Source organism: Micropterus salmoides, unplaced genomic scaffold (genome assembly GCF_014851395.1).
Source record: "Micropterus salmoides isolate LMB-PRFRI ecotype aquatic unplaced genomic scaffold, ASM1485139v1 Ms_hic_scaffold_20, whole genome shotgun sequence".
NCBI lineage: Eukaryota > Metazoa > Chordata > Actinopteri > Centrarchiformes > Centrarchidae > Micropterus > Micropterus salmoides.
Window position 1 is genome coordinate 32,492,099 of NW_024041151.1, and position 15,931 is coordinate 32,508,029.

Genomic DNA, 15,931 nt, shown 5'->3' on the forward strand with positions numbered 1-15,931 from the left:
CTTATCCAACCGTCTAGAGTTGGATCACTCTACTTTCCACAGCTGTGCTCTTCCAGCTCCTTTGCAATTAATGATTGCTCTACGGTTTTATGCTATGGGTCCTTTCCAGTCTGTAATAGGCGAGGTGTTTCATGTACACAAGTCAACGGTGTGCCGCGTCATTCACAGAGTATCAAATGCCCTTATCCGTCTGCTGAACACCGCTGTGAAGTTCCCGTCTGCGAGAAGGCTGTCAAAAAGACAGTTTATTTTATAGCCAAAACAAAATTATTCTTACCAGTTTTATTGGACTCTCTCCTGTAGTTGGTAATCTCCTTTTTGGTGAGAACAGACAAGCTAAGATTATTAGGGCCCGAGCACGACCGTGTGAGGTCTCTATTGAATTTGCTAAGATTATATATATATTTTTAGGGCCCGAGCACGACCGTGTGAGGTCCCTATTGAATTTGCTAAGTTTTATATATATATATATATATATATATATATTTAGGGCCCGAGCAAGACCGTGCGAGGTCCCTATTGAATTTGCTCAGATTTTTTTAGGGCCCGAGCACGACCGTGTGAGGTCCCTATTGAATTTGCTCGGATTATATTTTCATTTATTAGGGCCCGAGCACGACCGTGTGAGGTCCCTATTGAATTTGCTCGGATTATATATATATATATATATATATTTTTTTTTTTTTTTTCTTTTTTCTGCAAAGTAGGCCCAACTGACATGGCCTAAACATACTCGAAAACTCACCAAAATTTGCAAACATGTCAGAACCGGTGAAAAATTTCGCACATGGGCGTTGCAAAATGACTCGCTAGCGCCACCTAGAAAATTGGAAAAAATTAGCCCCTCGTTCACGTTCAACCTACATGCACGAAATTTTCTGGGGACATGTATCATGTCAAGACGCACAAAAAAGCCTCAAGAACCCATAGCCTAAAGTCAACAGGAAGTCGGCCATTTTGAATTTTACGGCCATTTTTGGATGATTTACACACTTCGTACTTTAACGAACTCCTCCTAGGGATTTAGTCGGATCGACGTCAAATTTCTGCTGTGCCCTCTAAAGGCATTGACGATGAAAAGTTGTGCTATTTGCGAGTTTTCGTCAATGGGCGTGTTCGTGGCGTTGATGATTCGCTATGAAACAGGAAGTTGTTGTAACTTCAGTGTACATGCTCACATCTGGACCAAACTGTACATGTAGGATGAGAGTCCCGCCCTGAACACATGTACATGCCGACATTCACCCACAGTCATAGCGCCACCTGCTGGCAACAGGAAGTGACTTTTAACGAAGCAGCCCCCGCCGCACGTTTCACCTACGTGCACGAATTTTCTGTGGTACGTGTATCTTGTCCAGACGCACAAAAAAGTCTCTCTGAGCGATGCCGTAAAACCAACAGGAAGTCGGCCATTTTGAATTTTACGTCAAATTTTGGATGATTTACACACTTCGTACTTTAACGAACTCCTACTAGGGATTTAGTCCGACCGACCTCACATTTCTGCTGTGCCTTCTAAAGGCATTGAAGATGAAAAGTTGTGCTATTTGCAAGTTTTCATCAATGGGCGTGTCCGTGGCGTGGCGTCAAAGATGAACTCTTCGCCATGACACAGGAAGTTGTTGTTACTTCAGTGTATATGCTCACATCTGGACCAAACTGTACATGTAGGATGAGAGTCCCGCCCTGAACACATGTACATGCCGACATTCACCCACAGTCATAGCGCCACCTGCTGGCAACAGGAAGTGACTTTTAACGAAGCAGCCCCCGCCGCACGTTTCACCTACGTGCACAAATTTTCTGTGGTACGTGTATCTTGTCCAGACGCATAAAAAAGTCTCTTGGAGCCATAGCCTAAACCCAACAGGAAGTCGGCCATTTTGAATTTTACGTCAAATTTTGGATGATTTACACACTTCGTACTTTAACGAACTCCACCTAGGGATTTAGTCCGACCGACTTCAAATTTGTGCTGTGCCTTCTAAAGGCATTGAAGATGAAAAGTTGTGCTATTTGCGAGTTTTCGTCAATGGGTATGTCCGTGGCGTGGCGTCAGAGATCAAGTCTTCGCCATGGCACAGGAAGTTGTTGTAACTTCAGTGTACATGCTCACATCTGAACCAAACTTTACGTGCTTGATAACTCAAGGGGTCATCTTCTCTGCTATTGGTGGACCAGTCAGACAGGAGAGCTCTAGGCCTACTCTGCCTGCAGACATAAACGATCTTGCCCCTCACACAGTCAGATGGCTTCCTTCAGTGCACTGAGGTGTTTAACAACTCTGAAGACAATACTACCAGCAATGTCTTCCTTCTCTTTTCACGTAGACGCTCCGACAGACAGTGCTTTCAGTTTGCTGCATGCATGGACACAGAACTGCGGTATAGGGAGAAGCACACGGTCAGCTGGCTGCAGCTAAATCTGGAGTGCACTCGTATTCAATTCTGTATGGTAAATTCAGTTTTAACGGAGCAGAGCGAGCTGACAGGCAGAGTTAGACTTTTTCTGTCCGTTTCTCTCTTTACAAAGACGCATGTTGCAGTCAGAGTCTTCTCTGAGATGCGAGTACGACATACAACACAATTTATCAAATTACACAACGGATATACAGTATGAAAATAAGATTGATTGGATTATACTCACAGGAAGTATAAAACCTGTTACATGCGTCTATTAAAAGTAAAGTAACACAAAAATGTCAGGGAAATTACTTTACTTAGAATTAAGTACTGCAGTTGTACATTTGAAATACCTTCCTACCTTTCTGATAGGAAGCCTTCTTGAGGTGGTATAAAACATTTCTTCTTATATTCTGATTTGAGTTGTGGACAACTATGACCACATGAATTAAAAAAACATTTCACTGCCCAAGTCAGCTATAACACAAGTCTTGTTCATCAGACTACATGCTGTACAGTATTTGTGGACAGATTTTGTCCCAGGATTTATTATGCATTTCTTCTTCTTCGTTGCATGATTTAGAATAATAAGGTGAGAAATGGGTCTATTCTGAGTTCATCCTGCACTGCAGCAGCTAATAATGTCCATTTAATCCCAAAAACGCTTTTCTTTTAGGCAGGCTGGAGCAGAAAACAACTCACCTTTCTCAAGTTGTACAGTAATGTCACATGTGTATGAAGGTGGATCATTGTTTTTTGTTTGCCATTATTTGCGGATCAAATTTACTTTTTATTACGTGCTTTGTTTTATTAAATACCTCTAGCACTAAAAATTTTTTCCTCCTCTGACCAATTTGGTTTTCTTGTCGTCTTTTCTTCCATTTCTTCTTTTCTTTCCAACTTTGTAGGCTACAGGGATAACAGGTCAAGTGCTGGTGCAAACAGTCTCCATGGTAACAGTAGAATTTTATTGCTGTAAATTCTCTGTCAATGTAGCAAACACCTTAATACTTTTCCTTACCTAAGGAAACCATTGAAGGGATACTGTGCAACTCCCTTTAGGAAATTCCTTAGCTAAGGTGAAATTAAGACTTAATACTTCATACTTATTAGTATATTTTTATTTACAAAGCCACATTGGGTAAACTCCCTTCATAGCTGTGTAATCGCCTATCACTCACAAACAGCTATTATGATTCCGCTCCACTAGATGCTGCTCTATCAGGTACCCAGGATTTGTTCAAAACTTGGTCGAGCACCTTTCTCCTATTTTGTGCTGTGGTGTATAACATATGTGCATTTGACCATTACAGTTTAAAATAATACTCTGCAGCTGGAGAGAGGCACAGTGAACTCTTAAGGGGGAGTAATGATTGATGGGTGTGCAAAGAGTGAACCCTCCTATGGAATTTGACCTCTGACCCAGTGGTAGGGGGAGTAGAGATTAGTGTGTATGAAGGGACTGTGCCCTTATATGGTATTTAGCAGATACCTAAACATGTCCTATATAAGCTGTGTTCGATGTACAGAGAGACAGAGTGGTTATTGGGCTGGGTCACTCTCCAAGCTGCTGCAGAGCTTGTAATTGATGCTGAATTCTTTGATGTAATAAACTTTTATAATCAAGAACAGTGTCAAGCGGATTTCTTCTCAACACATCATCGCAGCATTATTGTTCGGACACCACAGTGCCCTGGTCATAGAATAACCTTCAGAACACACCACAGCCTAATGATCTTGTCTCCCTGGGAGAGTTCAAAGTGCTGATAACAAAACTGTGTGAAGACTGCAATTGCTATTCCTAAAATGGACTTTGTATTATGCATCTGTTGTTCTTTGTCTGATGTGCTATCTCGACCAGGTCTACCTTGAAAATGATATTTTAATCTCAAGGAACTTCCTGGTTAAATAAAGGTTTTTAAAAAAGCATTCCGTCTTTATGCTCCATATATCTGGAAAAAAATCCCAGAAAACTGCAGGCCTGCTCAAACTCTCAGTTGTTTGAAATCAAGGCTGAAGACCTCTCTATTTGTCACTCCCTTTTATTAAATAGAATTTGAGGCTTTTGAATAATATCTTACACTGCACTGTAACTTTTACTGTCCTGTTTTATCTTAGGATTGTAATCTAAATGTCTTTTTGACGGTCCAGGTCCTAATAATCTTTACATAAACAATAAGTTCCTTTATGCTAATAATTCTAACAAACACAATAGGAAACTTGCAGCGGCCACTGCTCAGTTGATATTGTAGTTAGCGGTGCAAATTCCCAAACACATTACAATTAATCAAATTGCAAAACCAACTGACACGCAGTAAAGCTGGGACCCCTGTAGCCCTGTAGCAGTTGCCCCCTATACCACATGAGCAGCTTTTTTGCAACAAAAAGAAAGCTGCTCGTGTGTTTGGCAATTTGCAGCAGGAAATGTACCTAATTGGGTCCTGTCTACACTCTAAAAACAAATTGACTAATTGACAAAGTTGACTTACAAATACAAACCAATGTAATCTGAATAAAATCGGATAATGCTCTGACACTAGTGGAATCTTTTGAAAATTTTTCTCTTGAGATTCATTACTTTTGTACTGGCTTTCAGTTCATCAAGGTCAAGAAACAGCTTCTGAAAACTTCAAAAATATATTTTAGTTCTTTGTGATAGCTCAGATTGAGAGCATATATTATGCCCATCAGTAAAGCAAAGCACCTTTAGTATATCCTTTCCCTCCAGGATTTCCATTCACTCCAACACGATGGCCACTGTTTTATGGTAAGGGCCGGGGGTGGACTGGTCAACAATGATGGTAGTTTTCATCTCTTGCCTTTCCAGGCTGGCCTCAAACTCACTGTATCCTTGTAAAGCAAAACATAGGTTTGTGAGTTAGTGATAATGAATTGAGGATGATTAGAACTGCTGAGAATTAAAGCAATGCTAGGATCTTCTCCAGACAGCAGCTCATTTGTTTTGTAATAAATGTCCTGTACTGGCAAGACCGATTTAAAAAAAGATGTACTCTGCCACTACCATTTTCACTCTAGTCTTACTCTCTGAATTTGTCCAAGCATGTTAAGTGAGTACAAGTTGGTAGGGGAAGGAACTTGAAATCCTGAAGTCAAGGTGGAGAAAAATTAAGTTGTCGAGCCACATTTATTAAATTACTAGAACTTGAATTTTGTTGTAAACCCAGTAACAATGAAATCTGAGTTTAAATTACATGCAAAATTAAGTTGGTGTAAAGTTTGCAACCTAGAAAGTTTATCTAAATCAATACATTTTTATCTTGCAGCCATGCAATTAATCAAATGATGGTAGCAGGTCCTCTGAATTACTTTTTAGAGTTTGCATTTCTCCTGGTGTTTCAGGAGTAGCAAGGTGATATGATGTTATTGAAACTGACATTCATAATGATAGTACTTGATAGTACTGATGTTATTACCTTATCCTGACTTTCTATCAATGGCACATTAAAAATTCCTCATCACAAGAGTAGCATATTCTCTCCCTTATTGGTTAGTATCAGGTGGAAATGTACCCTTATTTTTGATAATCTATTTCTTGTTGTCACTTGCCATATTTGACAATTGTCAAATAAAAAACCACTGTTCTTATCCAAAATGTGGCACTTTTGAGAATTAAATTAAAGTGTAGTTTACCATCCAATGTTTAAAAACTGTCCATTGACACAACATTTTCTTATATTGCCTGCAGGTTCCAGAGGAGAGAGCTCACAGTGTTTGGTTGGCAGCAGGAAGTGGTCTCAGGTCAGATGTTTGGAAGGAGTTTGTCAAACGCTTTTGTGGGATCAAGATCAGAGAGGGTTACGGCTTGACTGAGGCCAGCATTGGCTTCCTCAACTACACAGATGAGGTTGGACCGATTGGGAGGGCAAGCTTTTTCAACAAGGTAAAAAATAACTTTAGTATTTGTGTTTCCTCTGCATTTTATTATATATTTTGTTTTGGAGATACAATATATTCATTTAGATTACAGCTTTATCATTTTATCATATTTTCCCCATTTTAAAAATGTGCCCGAGAAGGTCTACTGTCTGTAAAATGATGACAAAGTCCAATTTCCTCCTTGGCAGAAACATTCTTCCAAGATACATGTTGATATGTTACAGGGGCACTGTACCAAATTTACACAGAAACGTTAGTTCACTAGTAAGGGCTATCTCAGTTTGAAAAGTTGCAATTTCCCAGAGTGGGTCTCGTGTCTTCCTGTTGAGTTTAGGGTATGAAACAAATTTGTATTTTATGGGTTTCGCACATGGGCGTGGCAAAATGACTCGCTAGCGCCACCTAGAAAATTGGAAAAGATTATCCCCTCGTTCACGTTCAACCTACATGTACGAAATTTTCTGGGGACTTGTATCAAGTATGTATGTCAAGACGCACAAAAAAGCCTCAAGAACCCATAGCCTAAAGTCAACAGGAAGTCGGCCATTTTGAATTTTACGGCCATTTTTGGATGATTTACACACTTCGTACTTTAACGAACTCCTCCTAGGGATTTAGTCGGATCGACGTCAAATTTCTGCTGTGCCTTCTAAAGGCATTGACGATGAAAAGTTGTGCTATTTGCGAGTTTTCGTCAATGGGCGTGTCTGTGGCGTCGATGATTCGCCATGAACAGGAAGTTGTTGTAACTTCAGTGTACATGCTCACATCTGGACCAAAGTGTACATGTAGGATGAGAGTCCCGCCCTGAACACATGTACATGCCGACATTCACCCACAGTCATAGCGCCACCTGCTGGCAACAGGAAGTGACCTTTAACGAAGCAGCCCCCGCCGCACGTTTCACCTACATGCACGAATCTTCTGTGGTATGTGTATCTTGTCCAGTTACAACAACTTCCTGTGTCATGGCGACGAGTTGATCTTTGACGCCACGGACACGCCCATTGACAAAAATTTGCAAATAGAATGAATATTATTGAATATAATATTATGAATATACTTATGAATATTATCTTGAGGTCTACTCCATTTATCATTAACTTGTCTTGAAAAAACAACTCAGAATGTAAAGGGTATATTAGCTCCACTACGCGGCCGCCTTGTGTGTACTCCACTCTTTTAACTAATACCTCATTGCGTCCTCCAGCCGTTGCGTTGTCCATATGACCTGCTGTATCCATGCAAAATAGTCTGGATCCAAACTGTGTCTGCAGAGCGTCCTTAGTTCAAAAGGCACTCTATTATACCCCTGTAAGGATATGTGTTTGATGATTGCGTTATGAGTCGGTCCCCCAACGATATGTCGACCTGTGAAAATATTGTACATCCAGGGTAGTTGATAAAGCCCACTTTGTCTGCCTGATCCAGGTTTCCGCCGTTAGCTTTGGTGATTTTTACGCGCGTGTACAGAAACGTATTTTTAGATCCAGGTAGTCCTCTGTACTAGCTGGAATGAAAAATTCAAGGGGTGAAGGGGGTCTGATTTCGCTGCTACAGGAGGGAATTCAATGTAGATGCATTTCTCAATACTTGTTTGTGTTAACAGTACCATAAACAGGTCTAGCTCCGACTTAACGCACTCTTGTGACAGGCTACGTACCAACGACATTCTCGTTAGAAAATGTCTCTCGTCTTCTGATGTTTTGTCGACTTGCTTCTCTTTGCTTGTTTATTTTTTCTTGTCTTAGTATGGGTCTTCTTATTTGTGGTTCCGCTACGCCTCTTTGGTAGGGAACTCCCTCTTTTCCCAGGAAGTTGTTTTATTGGACGGGGAGCCACGGCCACTAGACCCGACCCCTCTTGACGTCTGTTCATGACGTTAGTAATAACATGTTTAGCTATGTTTTTAGGGGCAACAAATGCAAATCCTTTCTTGAGTAAGGGGAATGCTAGTCTAAACAGACCCCTAAAGATACCCCCTAACCATGCACCATACTGAGCACCGAGCCCGCTGTATCCTGGTAAATCACCACCCGCTTGAGCTTTATAATATGCAACGTATTTGTCCGCATTGTGAGCATATGGATGGTACATGTTTGCTCCTTGTCTAATACTGATATTTTACGGGTCGAAAGTGTAGCTTTATTATTACTTTGCCTTACATAAAAGGGATATGTTGATTCTGATCTGTCTTGAGAGAAATCTCGATACTATCAATGTGTATTTTGCAGAACCTCCGGTAGTGTGGTCTGTCATAAGTATTTGTGATCATATGGTTGTTTTGCCCCGATATATGTACTATTCTTAAAAGAGGGACGTAACTATCCCCTACTGTTTGATGATCAACAATATCGTTATAAACAAATATATTATACATCCCCACATTAACATCGACAGGATGTGGCACCAAATATGGCATCTGTGTCAACACTGTTAGTTCGTGGCTAAGATCTAAATCCCATAAATCCCAACATTTGTGCAAGTCTTCCTTGAAACGTTAGTTCTACGTCTCTCGTTGGTAAAATGTTTCTCTGTTGGTAATATTGTTGTAATCAAGCTCAATGACCCATGTCGTTTTCAACAACTGTTTAGTTCAGCTATTATTTGTAACATTGTTGTATAGAACCCCTGTGTCGCTGATAGAACTACCCTCTTGTTGGATTTTTTTATCAAACACAACAAATTCTGAGTCTTGTGATGAAAAAGATTTCCATGTTTTTGGATATTGTATTTCTATCAAACCCACCTCATATGCTAATTTAAAGTGTAAAGGCTTGAGTAGTTTTGTTCTAAAGTTTGCTATTGTGTTGTTTGGGTAAAATAATGCAGACGAGTTGCTGGGCAGGGTGACAAAAAAATCCTCCGTATCCATTTATACGAGTGTTTGTAATCTGCTAAGGTAGCTGAATGACCTGTTTTTCCAAAATCCACGAGTTAAATTTATCTGGCCATCCGACCCATTTGACACCATGTCCCAGCCTTATCTTTTCTTTCTAGATAAAATCTTTTCTATTTTAAATGTTTTGTTTTTATCGATAATAACTTTTTGCATCTCTTGCTTATAAAATGCTCCCTGTAATATTTCGCCATCATAGTCTTTTAACCTGTAAACAGGAGGGGCCCTTGACACGCATTCCTTTACAGTGGAATATTCATCAGTATAATTTTGCTCATAACCTTTTTTAAAAGGGCCACGTAATTTTGAAATTCTTACAGTATCGCCAACTTTATATTTAAAACGAATTACTCTTTTATCTTTTGTTTTATACAAGTTGCTAAATACGATATCTTCATTGTCTTTTGTTACATCAATCGGTTTCATTTTAATACTACAATAACTGATTGTATGAGGTGACTAAATCCTGCAATATATCTATGTATCGTTTAGAATTATTGGCTGTTAAATAACGCCACATTTTAGATTTCAGAGTCCTATTAAAACACTCTACTACAGATGCCTCAGTCTCATTTGATGTGGTAAAGTGTACGGATACTATTAATTTTCGTTAATGCATCGAAATCTTTGTACTCTTTTCCCTCGTCTGTTTGAATTTTATGCGGTATTCTACCTTAGCTAAGATATCTTTAAAGGATGCTGTGACGCATTTACCACTCTTTTTTTTTTTTAAACAACGCACCCATGCGTGTTTTTTAAACAAATCTATACATGTTAATAATAGCGTACACCATTTTCAGCAAAATAAGCGGACATATCAACTAAATCTAGCTGGAATTGCCAATCTATTGAATTCACTAAAACCTTGTTTCTCTTAAAATGCACTGGAGCCGTCTTGTGTAGAGTATAGGCCTCTTGCTTCATGAGCCAGTTTTCTACGTCTGAATCTGCGCACCGAACTCCAGTAGTGTCAAATATGACATTATAGTGACAAATATTTTAAGTTTTTGCTTGCCTCCGTAACCCCCTGCGTTTTTGTCGCTTAGTATATATTTCTCATCACCTCCTCCACGATCTTTGTGACAAAGACTGACACTTCAACATCTGTGTTCAAGTATTTTATTTCCAACAACAAATGCAACATATAATATAATTATTACAAGTATACACTTTTCAGAAAATAAGTACAAGCCCCTATGTTTTTACAAACCAAAGATTCAGTTAAGCATCAGCAATGTTGTTTTCTGGTTAGCATTAAAACACACAAATCAATGCTAAAAGTACAAAAACACATGACCCGTATGAAAATCATTATTGTTCACAGGAAAAACATTTGCTATATTGAGGAGAATAGATTTCACATCTGCATATTTATCCGCTGTCATTTGCACCATGGTACGCCATCCCAAGGTCATTCGTCTAATACATTCTGTCTGTTTGTCAAATCTAGAACAACATAGTATCCTATCTGTGTCACATATTGCATTGTTAACAGCTTCACACAACAGTGCTCTCATCTTATACACGATGTATCTCTTTTTGACATAGTTTAGTAGACTAGATACATTCCCCATTGTTTTTAGTGTTTTTCCCCCTTCCAGATGTCCAGATTCCTTAACTACTTTGCTCACACTGTCCTCCACTCTAACTACCCGTTTAAGCGAAGCAATGAGAAAAGGGTTCCTCAGCCAAATCTGTAGAGTACCTGCTGCAATTTCTCGAATACTGCACTCACACGTTGGCACCAACCCAAGACCACGTAGTACGTACTTTTAAGCATCAGCGAAATTTTTGTTAAAAAGCTTCTGCGTAAGTTCCCCCTTATGTCCTTTGATATAAAAGAAGGGCAGCGTCTCAATGCATGTGTGACCTGTTCCAGCATCAGTGATATCAAAGGGACATGTGTAGTGTACACTGTTTAATGCATAATGGATGGAGTAAGATGAAATGTTGTAAATAAATACATGTGACATACTGACTGTATGGTGTATATAACAATGATCTACTGTTTTTAGTTACTGAAAACCATCCCTGGTATTATAACCTATTAGTCAGAGAAAAACAGTGGCTCATCATGTCACAACTAGTGTCATTCCTTCTTTCTCAGCTTTCTATGCCCTTTGAGCTCCTGCGATATGATCCACAAACTTATGAGCCAGTCCGAACAAACTCTGGAAGATGCATGCAAGCAAAATAGGTATTTGAATCACATGCCTTTAATGTGAAAGTCATTCAGTCCATTTTATACAGCTGTATGTACAGAAGAAGGGCTTATGTGTCCACTAACATCCTGTTTCTGCGCACAGGAGAGGCAGGGATCCTGGTAGCTCCTCTGTCAGCTATGAACCAGTTCCTGGGTTATGCTGGGAATAAGGTCCAGTCTGAAAAGAAGCTGCTCAGAGATGTTTTCAAAGCCGGGGACGTCTATTTCAACACTGGAGACCTCTTGCTCCGTGATCACGGGGACTTTCTTTACTTCCATGACCGCATTGGAGACACCTTCAGGTACTGTTACTGTTTAGAACTGTGCTAACGCAACATTGCTAAGAATCTTTTGTTTAATTTGGTAAATTTGTTTTTTGAAAGGGGGATACAACATTTTGTTGTGGTGTCACATTGAAAAGAAACCCTTTACCAGTCTTATCTAACAGAGATCAGTCAACATCCAACACGCTGTCTACACCAGATATGTTTCAGAATCAACTCTGCTGACAGCAGAGCATACGCCATGATAGTACTCAAGTCCACACAGTTTGTGACAGAGTGGTAACTAATTGGTATAGTTACAATTAGGGCTAAAATTAACCCTAACCCTCTGTAAGAAATCTGAATAGAAACATCTTATAGAAAAAAAACAGTTCTGGTTTGAATGGACCTCTGTGCACTAACTCAGACCTCATGAAGTCTGATAAGACTGGGGGCCAATCTGCTGGGTCATGTGGTAGAGCAGCAACTCCATTAGGGTCTGAGCTGCTTGTATTTGATGCTGGCTGTACATCTCTGGCTGTGGCTGCCTGTGTTTCACCTGGGTTTGTGGGACAGGCTAAAGAATTCTGGACAGTCTGGACAAGTCAATGTGAATCCACTGAAAGTGAGGCAGGGCCATCCAGTTCTGTGCTGGACTGTCACTGCGTATGCCAGTGTCGCATCAACTGACTGAAGTTGAATCACGCGTTATCATTCAGCTTTATCAGTTTTACATTTGTTTTTCAGTGCTGCTCCACTCAGGTGCGCTGCATAAGCTACTAATACCAATGTAACGAGGTGTCGTGATACAGTGCAGATACCGAAAAAAACAGTAGTAAAAAGTACAGTAACAAAATATTTGTACTTTGTTACTTTTCACCACGGATGATATTAAATGAAAAAGTTGAAAGGACAAACATATTTGAAAGCAATACAGAATGTCCAAAAGCCTTACTGCTTTAGATTCTGTTTAGATTTGGATTGTCACCTGCCACCTGAATTTTGTGTTTCCCGTTACATAAATAAAAACATTCCCGCCATAAATTGGTGCAGAAAAATTCACAAGAATTCAGGAAATTAACTGTTTATGGCTGAATATTTTCATATGATTCAACATTGAATATTTCTTAAAAATGGTGTTAAAATGTTGTCTCATCTCAATTACGTAAACCCAATATTGTGTCTCGTCACACCTCTAGTATTAATATCAGTAAGGTTATTAATATTAGTTAAATTATTAATGAAGATTAATAATTACAGGACCAGCATCAGGATCAGCAGCAAATAATCAAAAGTGAAAACAGCCTCACAAAGTTGGTTTGTCCACTTAGAAATGGCAATGTTTAACTACTATTTTACATTAATTGGGTAGACAGTTAAGGGTGAGCGCTGACCATCACAACCAGCTGTTTAGATGTTTTACAACACATACACAAATAACCACAGGCAACTGCTCTTTAAATGTACAAAAAAGTTAATTTACTTTAGCACAGATAAATAATTATTGACTCTTGCCAATAAAACTACTATTATCTACTCTAAACACAATCAAAGCATACAATAGTCAGCAAGCATGTGATGCAGGTGTGTGTGGTGGGGTGTGGGGGTAAAGAGAGAGGAACAAAGAAATAAACACATATAAACGCAGCAGTTTGGCAGTTCTGGACACAGAATGTGCCACATCAGGTCTGGATTCTGCAGACAGAGAAACACACATGAGCACATCGCTCTCAAACACTGCCAGGTTGTTCACCAGTCACGAGCTGTGAAACAACAGCATGGCTCTGTTGGTAAATAAAAAGGAAAAGTTACGTTGCGCTCTCGGCGGACCTGGATCAGCTGTTAGCTGTACACAAACCACAGGGCTAACGTTGCTACGTGGTTGTGTTTTAATGTTTTAATGACCGGGTCTGTTTGTTTTGGAGAGGAGACGACCTCTGAGGTAATTCAGCTCCTGGTAGAACCCTGTCAGGGCTCTGAAGTGGAGAGGACCCAGAACAACTCTCATCAGCTGTTGGCTGTAATGTTAAACACTAGCAGGACTGAAGTTACGGTACGGCTGTGCTAAAACTATAACTTAGCACAACATCACTGCGCTGCAATAACAGTATGCTTTATAAAATGTCACATAGTTAACAAAATAGCTATATAATGTCAGTTCAGTGACTGTTACCTGACAGCCGACCTGCCTCTCATTCTCCGGCGCTGGCAGTCACTGAGCCTGCAGAATGAACGAAAGACTGGGGAGGACCCATGTGAGCGATGAACTAGTAGTTCATTCCTGCTCCACAGTAGCTGTCACGTGACAAATGAACGACTCAGACTTAGAGACCCACAGTTGAGAGTCATGAACTAATCAGTTCTGTTTCCTGTGCTGCCTGCTTACCACAGCTCTGTAGCCGAGCTGTCACGTGACAAATGAACGACTCAAACAGACCCACATTTGAGAGTCATGAACTAATCAATGCTGACGGAGCCCATGCAGCTGCCGTGTGACGAATGAACGTAAGAGTCCAAGATCCTTCACGAATGAGTGAAAATGAACGAATCGATCACTGAGACACCCGTTCCTCCCGAGTCATACACACGATCAGGTCTTATGAACGAAACGTTCATTGAACGACACAACACTACAAAATAGAGGACACAACCACTAACTGTAGGTGTGTGTGTGCGCAGGTTAGTAGATGAAGAGAGAGGTGAGAGAGAGAGAGAGGCACACCGGCAAGGTACAAAAGATCTGCAGTATCAGAGCAAGCCACGATAATTTAGAGCCCGACCGATTTATCATTTTGTGGATATTATCGGCAGGTATAAGCTACTTGCAGATATAGAGTGGCGCTAACGCTACCTTCTCCCGTTGCTGAGCTAAGCCGGGCCGAGGGATCGCTGGACTGGCATTTTTTATATTTTCCTTAGTGGGCCACAAATTGAAGATGCATGTGTTCATAGCCATAAGGATTTCTTTACTGTGTCTAATGGACATTTAAATGCTGATCTGACCACTGATTCTCTGTACAAAGTGCTCATTTTAGATCGTATAAAATGTACTGTTGCTTTTGAATTATTAGTTCTTGAGGCGTTTGCCTGTAGGGACCCTCACTGGCCCGCTGTACATTACAGCAAGGTATCAAGTGCTTCGAAATCTTTCTCTAAAATGTTAATCCATTTACCCCTTCTGGTCTCTGGAAATGTTAGCACCAATCCAGGTCCAGAATTGTTTCCTGAAAGTCTACATTAGCTTTCCAACCCCCTTAGAATAAGCTCACAGACATGGGCTTTGCTTTCATCACATAAATGCTAGAAGTCTTGTACACAAATTCGACAATATTTAAAATTTGGTTCATGATTTCTAAACCTGATGTTGTGGTAGTGTCTGAAACTTGGTTAAAAACTTCTGTCACTGATAATGTTTTATTTATTGACTGTTATAGAATTTTTATATCTGACCGTAAAGATAGGGCTGGAGGTGTTGCAGTTTATATTTCTGATAAACGTCAGTGCACTGTTTGGCTTTCTAAATCAATTCCCAAGCAATTTGAACTTCTACCTGTGAAAATAAAAATTTATTGTCATCGGTTGTTATAGGCCCCCATCTGCCATTAATTATAGCATCACTAGTCTGACAGAGGTGTTATCAAATTTTCATTCATCTGAATTGATCTTGTTGGGTGACTTGAACTGGGATTGGATGACCAAGAAGTCTGAGAACGTAAAGTGGGTTTGTGATTCTTTAAATCTAGCTTATAAATTATGCAACCCGGATTAATCCTTCACAGACAGGTAAAGATACACTCATTGATGTTATTTTAACAAATGCAGCACATGTTGCTGTTGGTGTTTTTCCAAATGACATGAGTGATCATTGTGTTAGGAGTACAAAACTACCCAAATCCGAAGGTCGGACTGACGTTGTTTCAGGCATTTCTCGGAGAATTGATCCCTACCATTGAGGATGCTGTAGCTTCTTAAAGCTTGCAAATAAACATGCCTCCATTAGGAAGTTCAGAACATAGCTGACCTAATCCATGCCAGAAATAATCAATGGTCTATAGCTAGAAAACAATTGGCGTCTTTTTAGAACTCTTAGAAATCAGTGTACAGCTCTCATTAGAAAATCTAAAGCTGAATACTATTTGGCACAAACGTCAATTAGTTTGCATGACCATTCGAAATTTTGGAAAACTATAAGAGCACTACAGAATAAGAAAGTTAACAGCTTCCCTCACCAGTTAAAAATAGGAAATGCTGTTATAACAGAGAAGAG

At 39.9% G+C, this 15,931-nt stretch overlaps 1 protein-coding gene across 1 annotated transcript in view; it reads left to right on the top strand.

The window, feature by feature from the left end:
• LOC119914782 (long-chain fatty acid transport protein 6-like) overlaps positions 1 to 12,151 on the top strand; it is a 28,323-nt gene extending 16,172 nt beyond the window's left edge. Inside the window, exons 5-7 of the mRNA XM_038734303.1 lie at positions 6,109 to 6,303; positions 11,306 to 11,391; positions 11,503 to 12,151. Coding sequence (XP_038590231.1) covers positions 6,109 to 6,303; positions 11,306 to 11,391; positions 11,503 to 11,731 — 510 coding nt within the window. The 3' untranslated portion in view covers positions 11,732 to 12,151. The remainder of the gene's footprint in view (positions 1 to 6,108; positions 6,304 to 11,305; positions 11,392 to 11,502) is intronic.
• Positions 12,152 to 15,931: the final 3,780 nt, after the last annotated feature.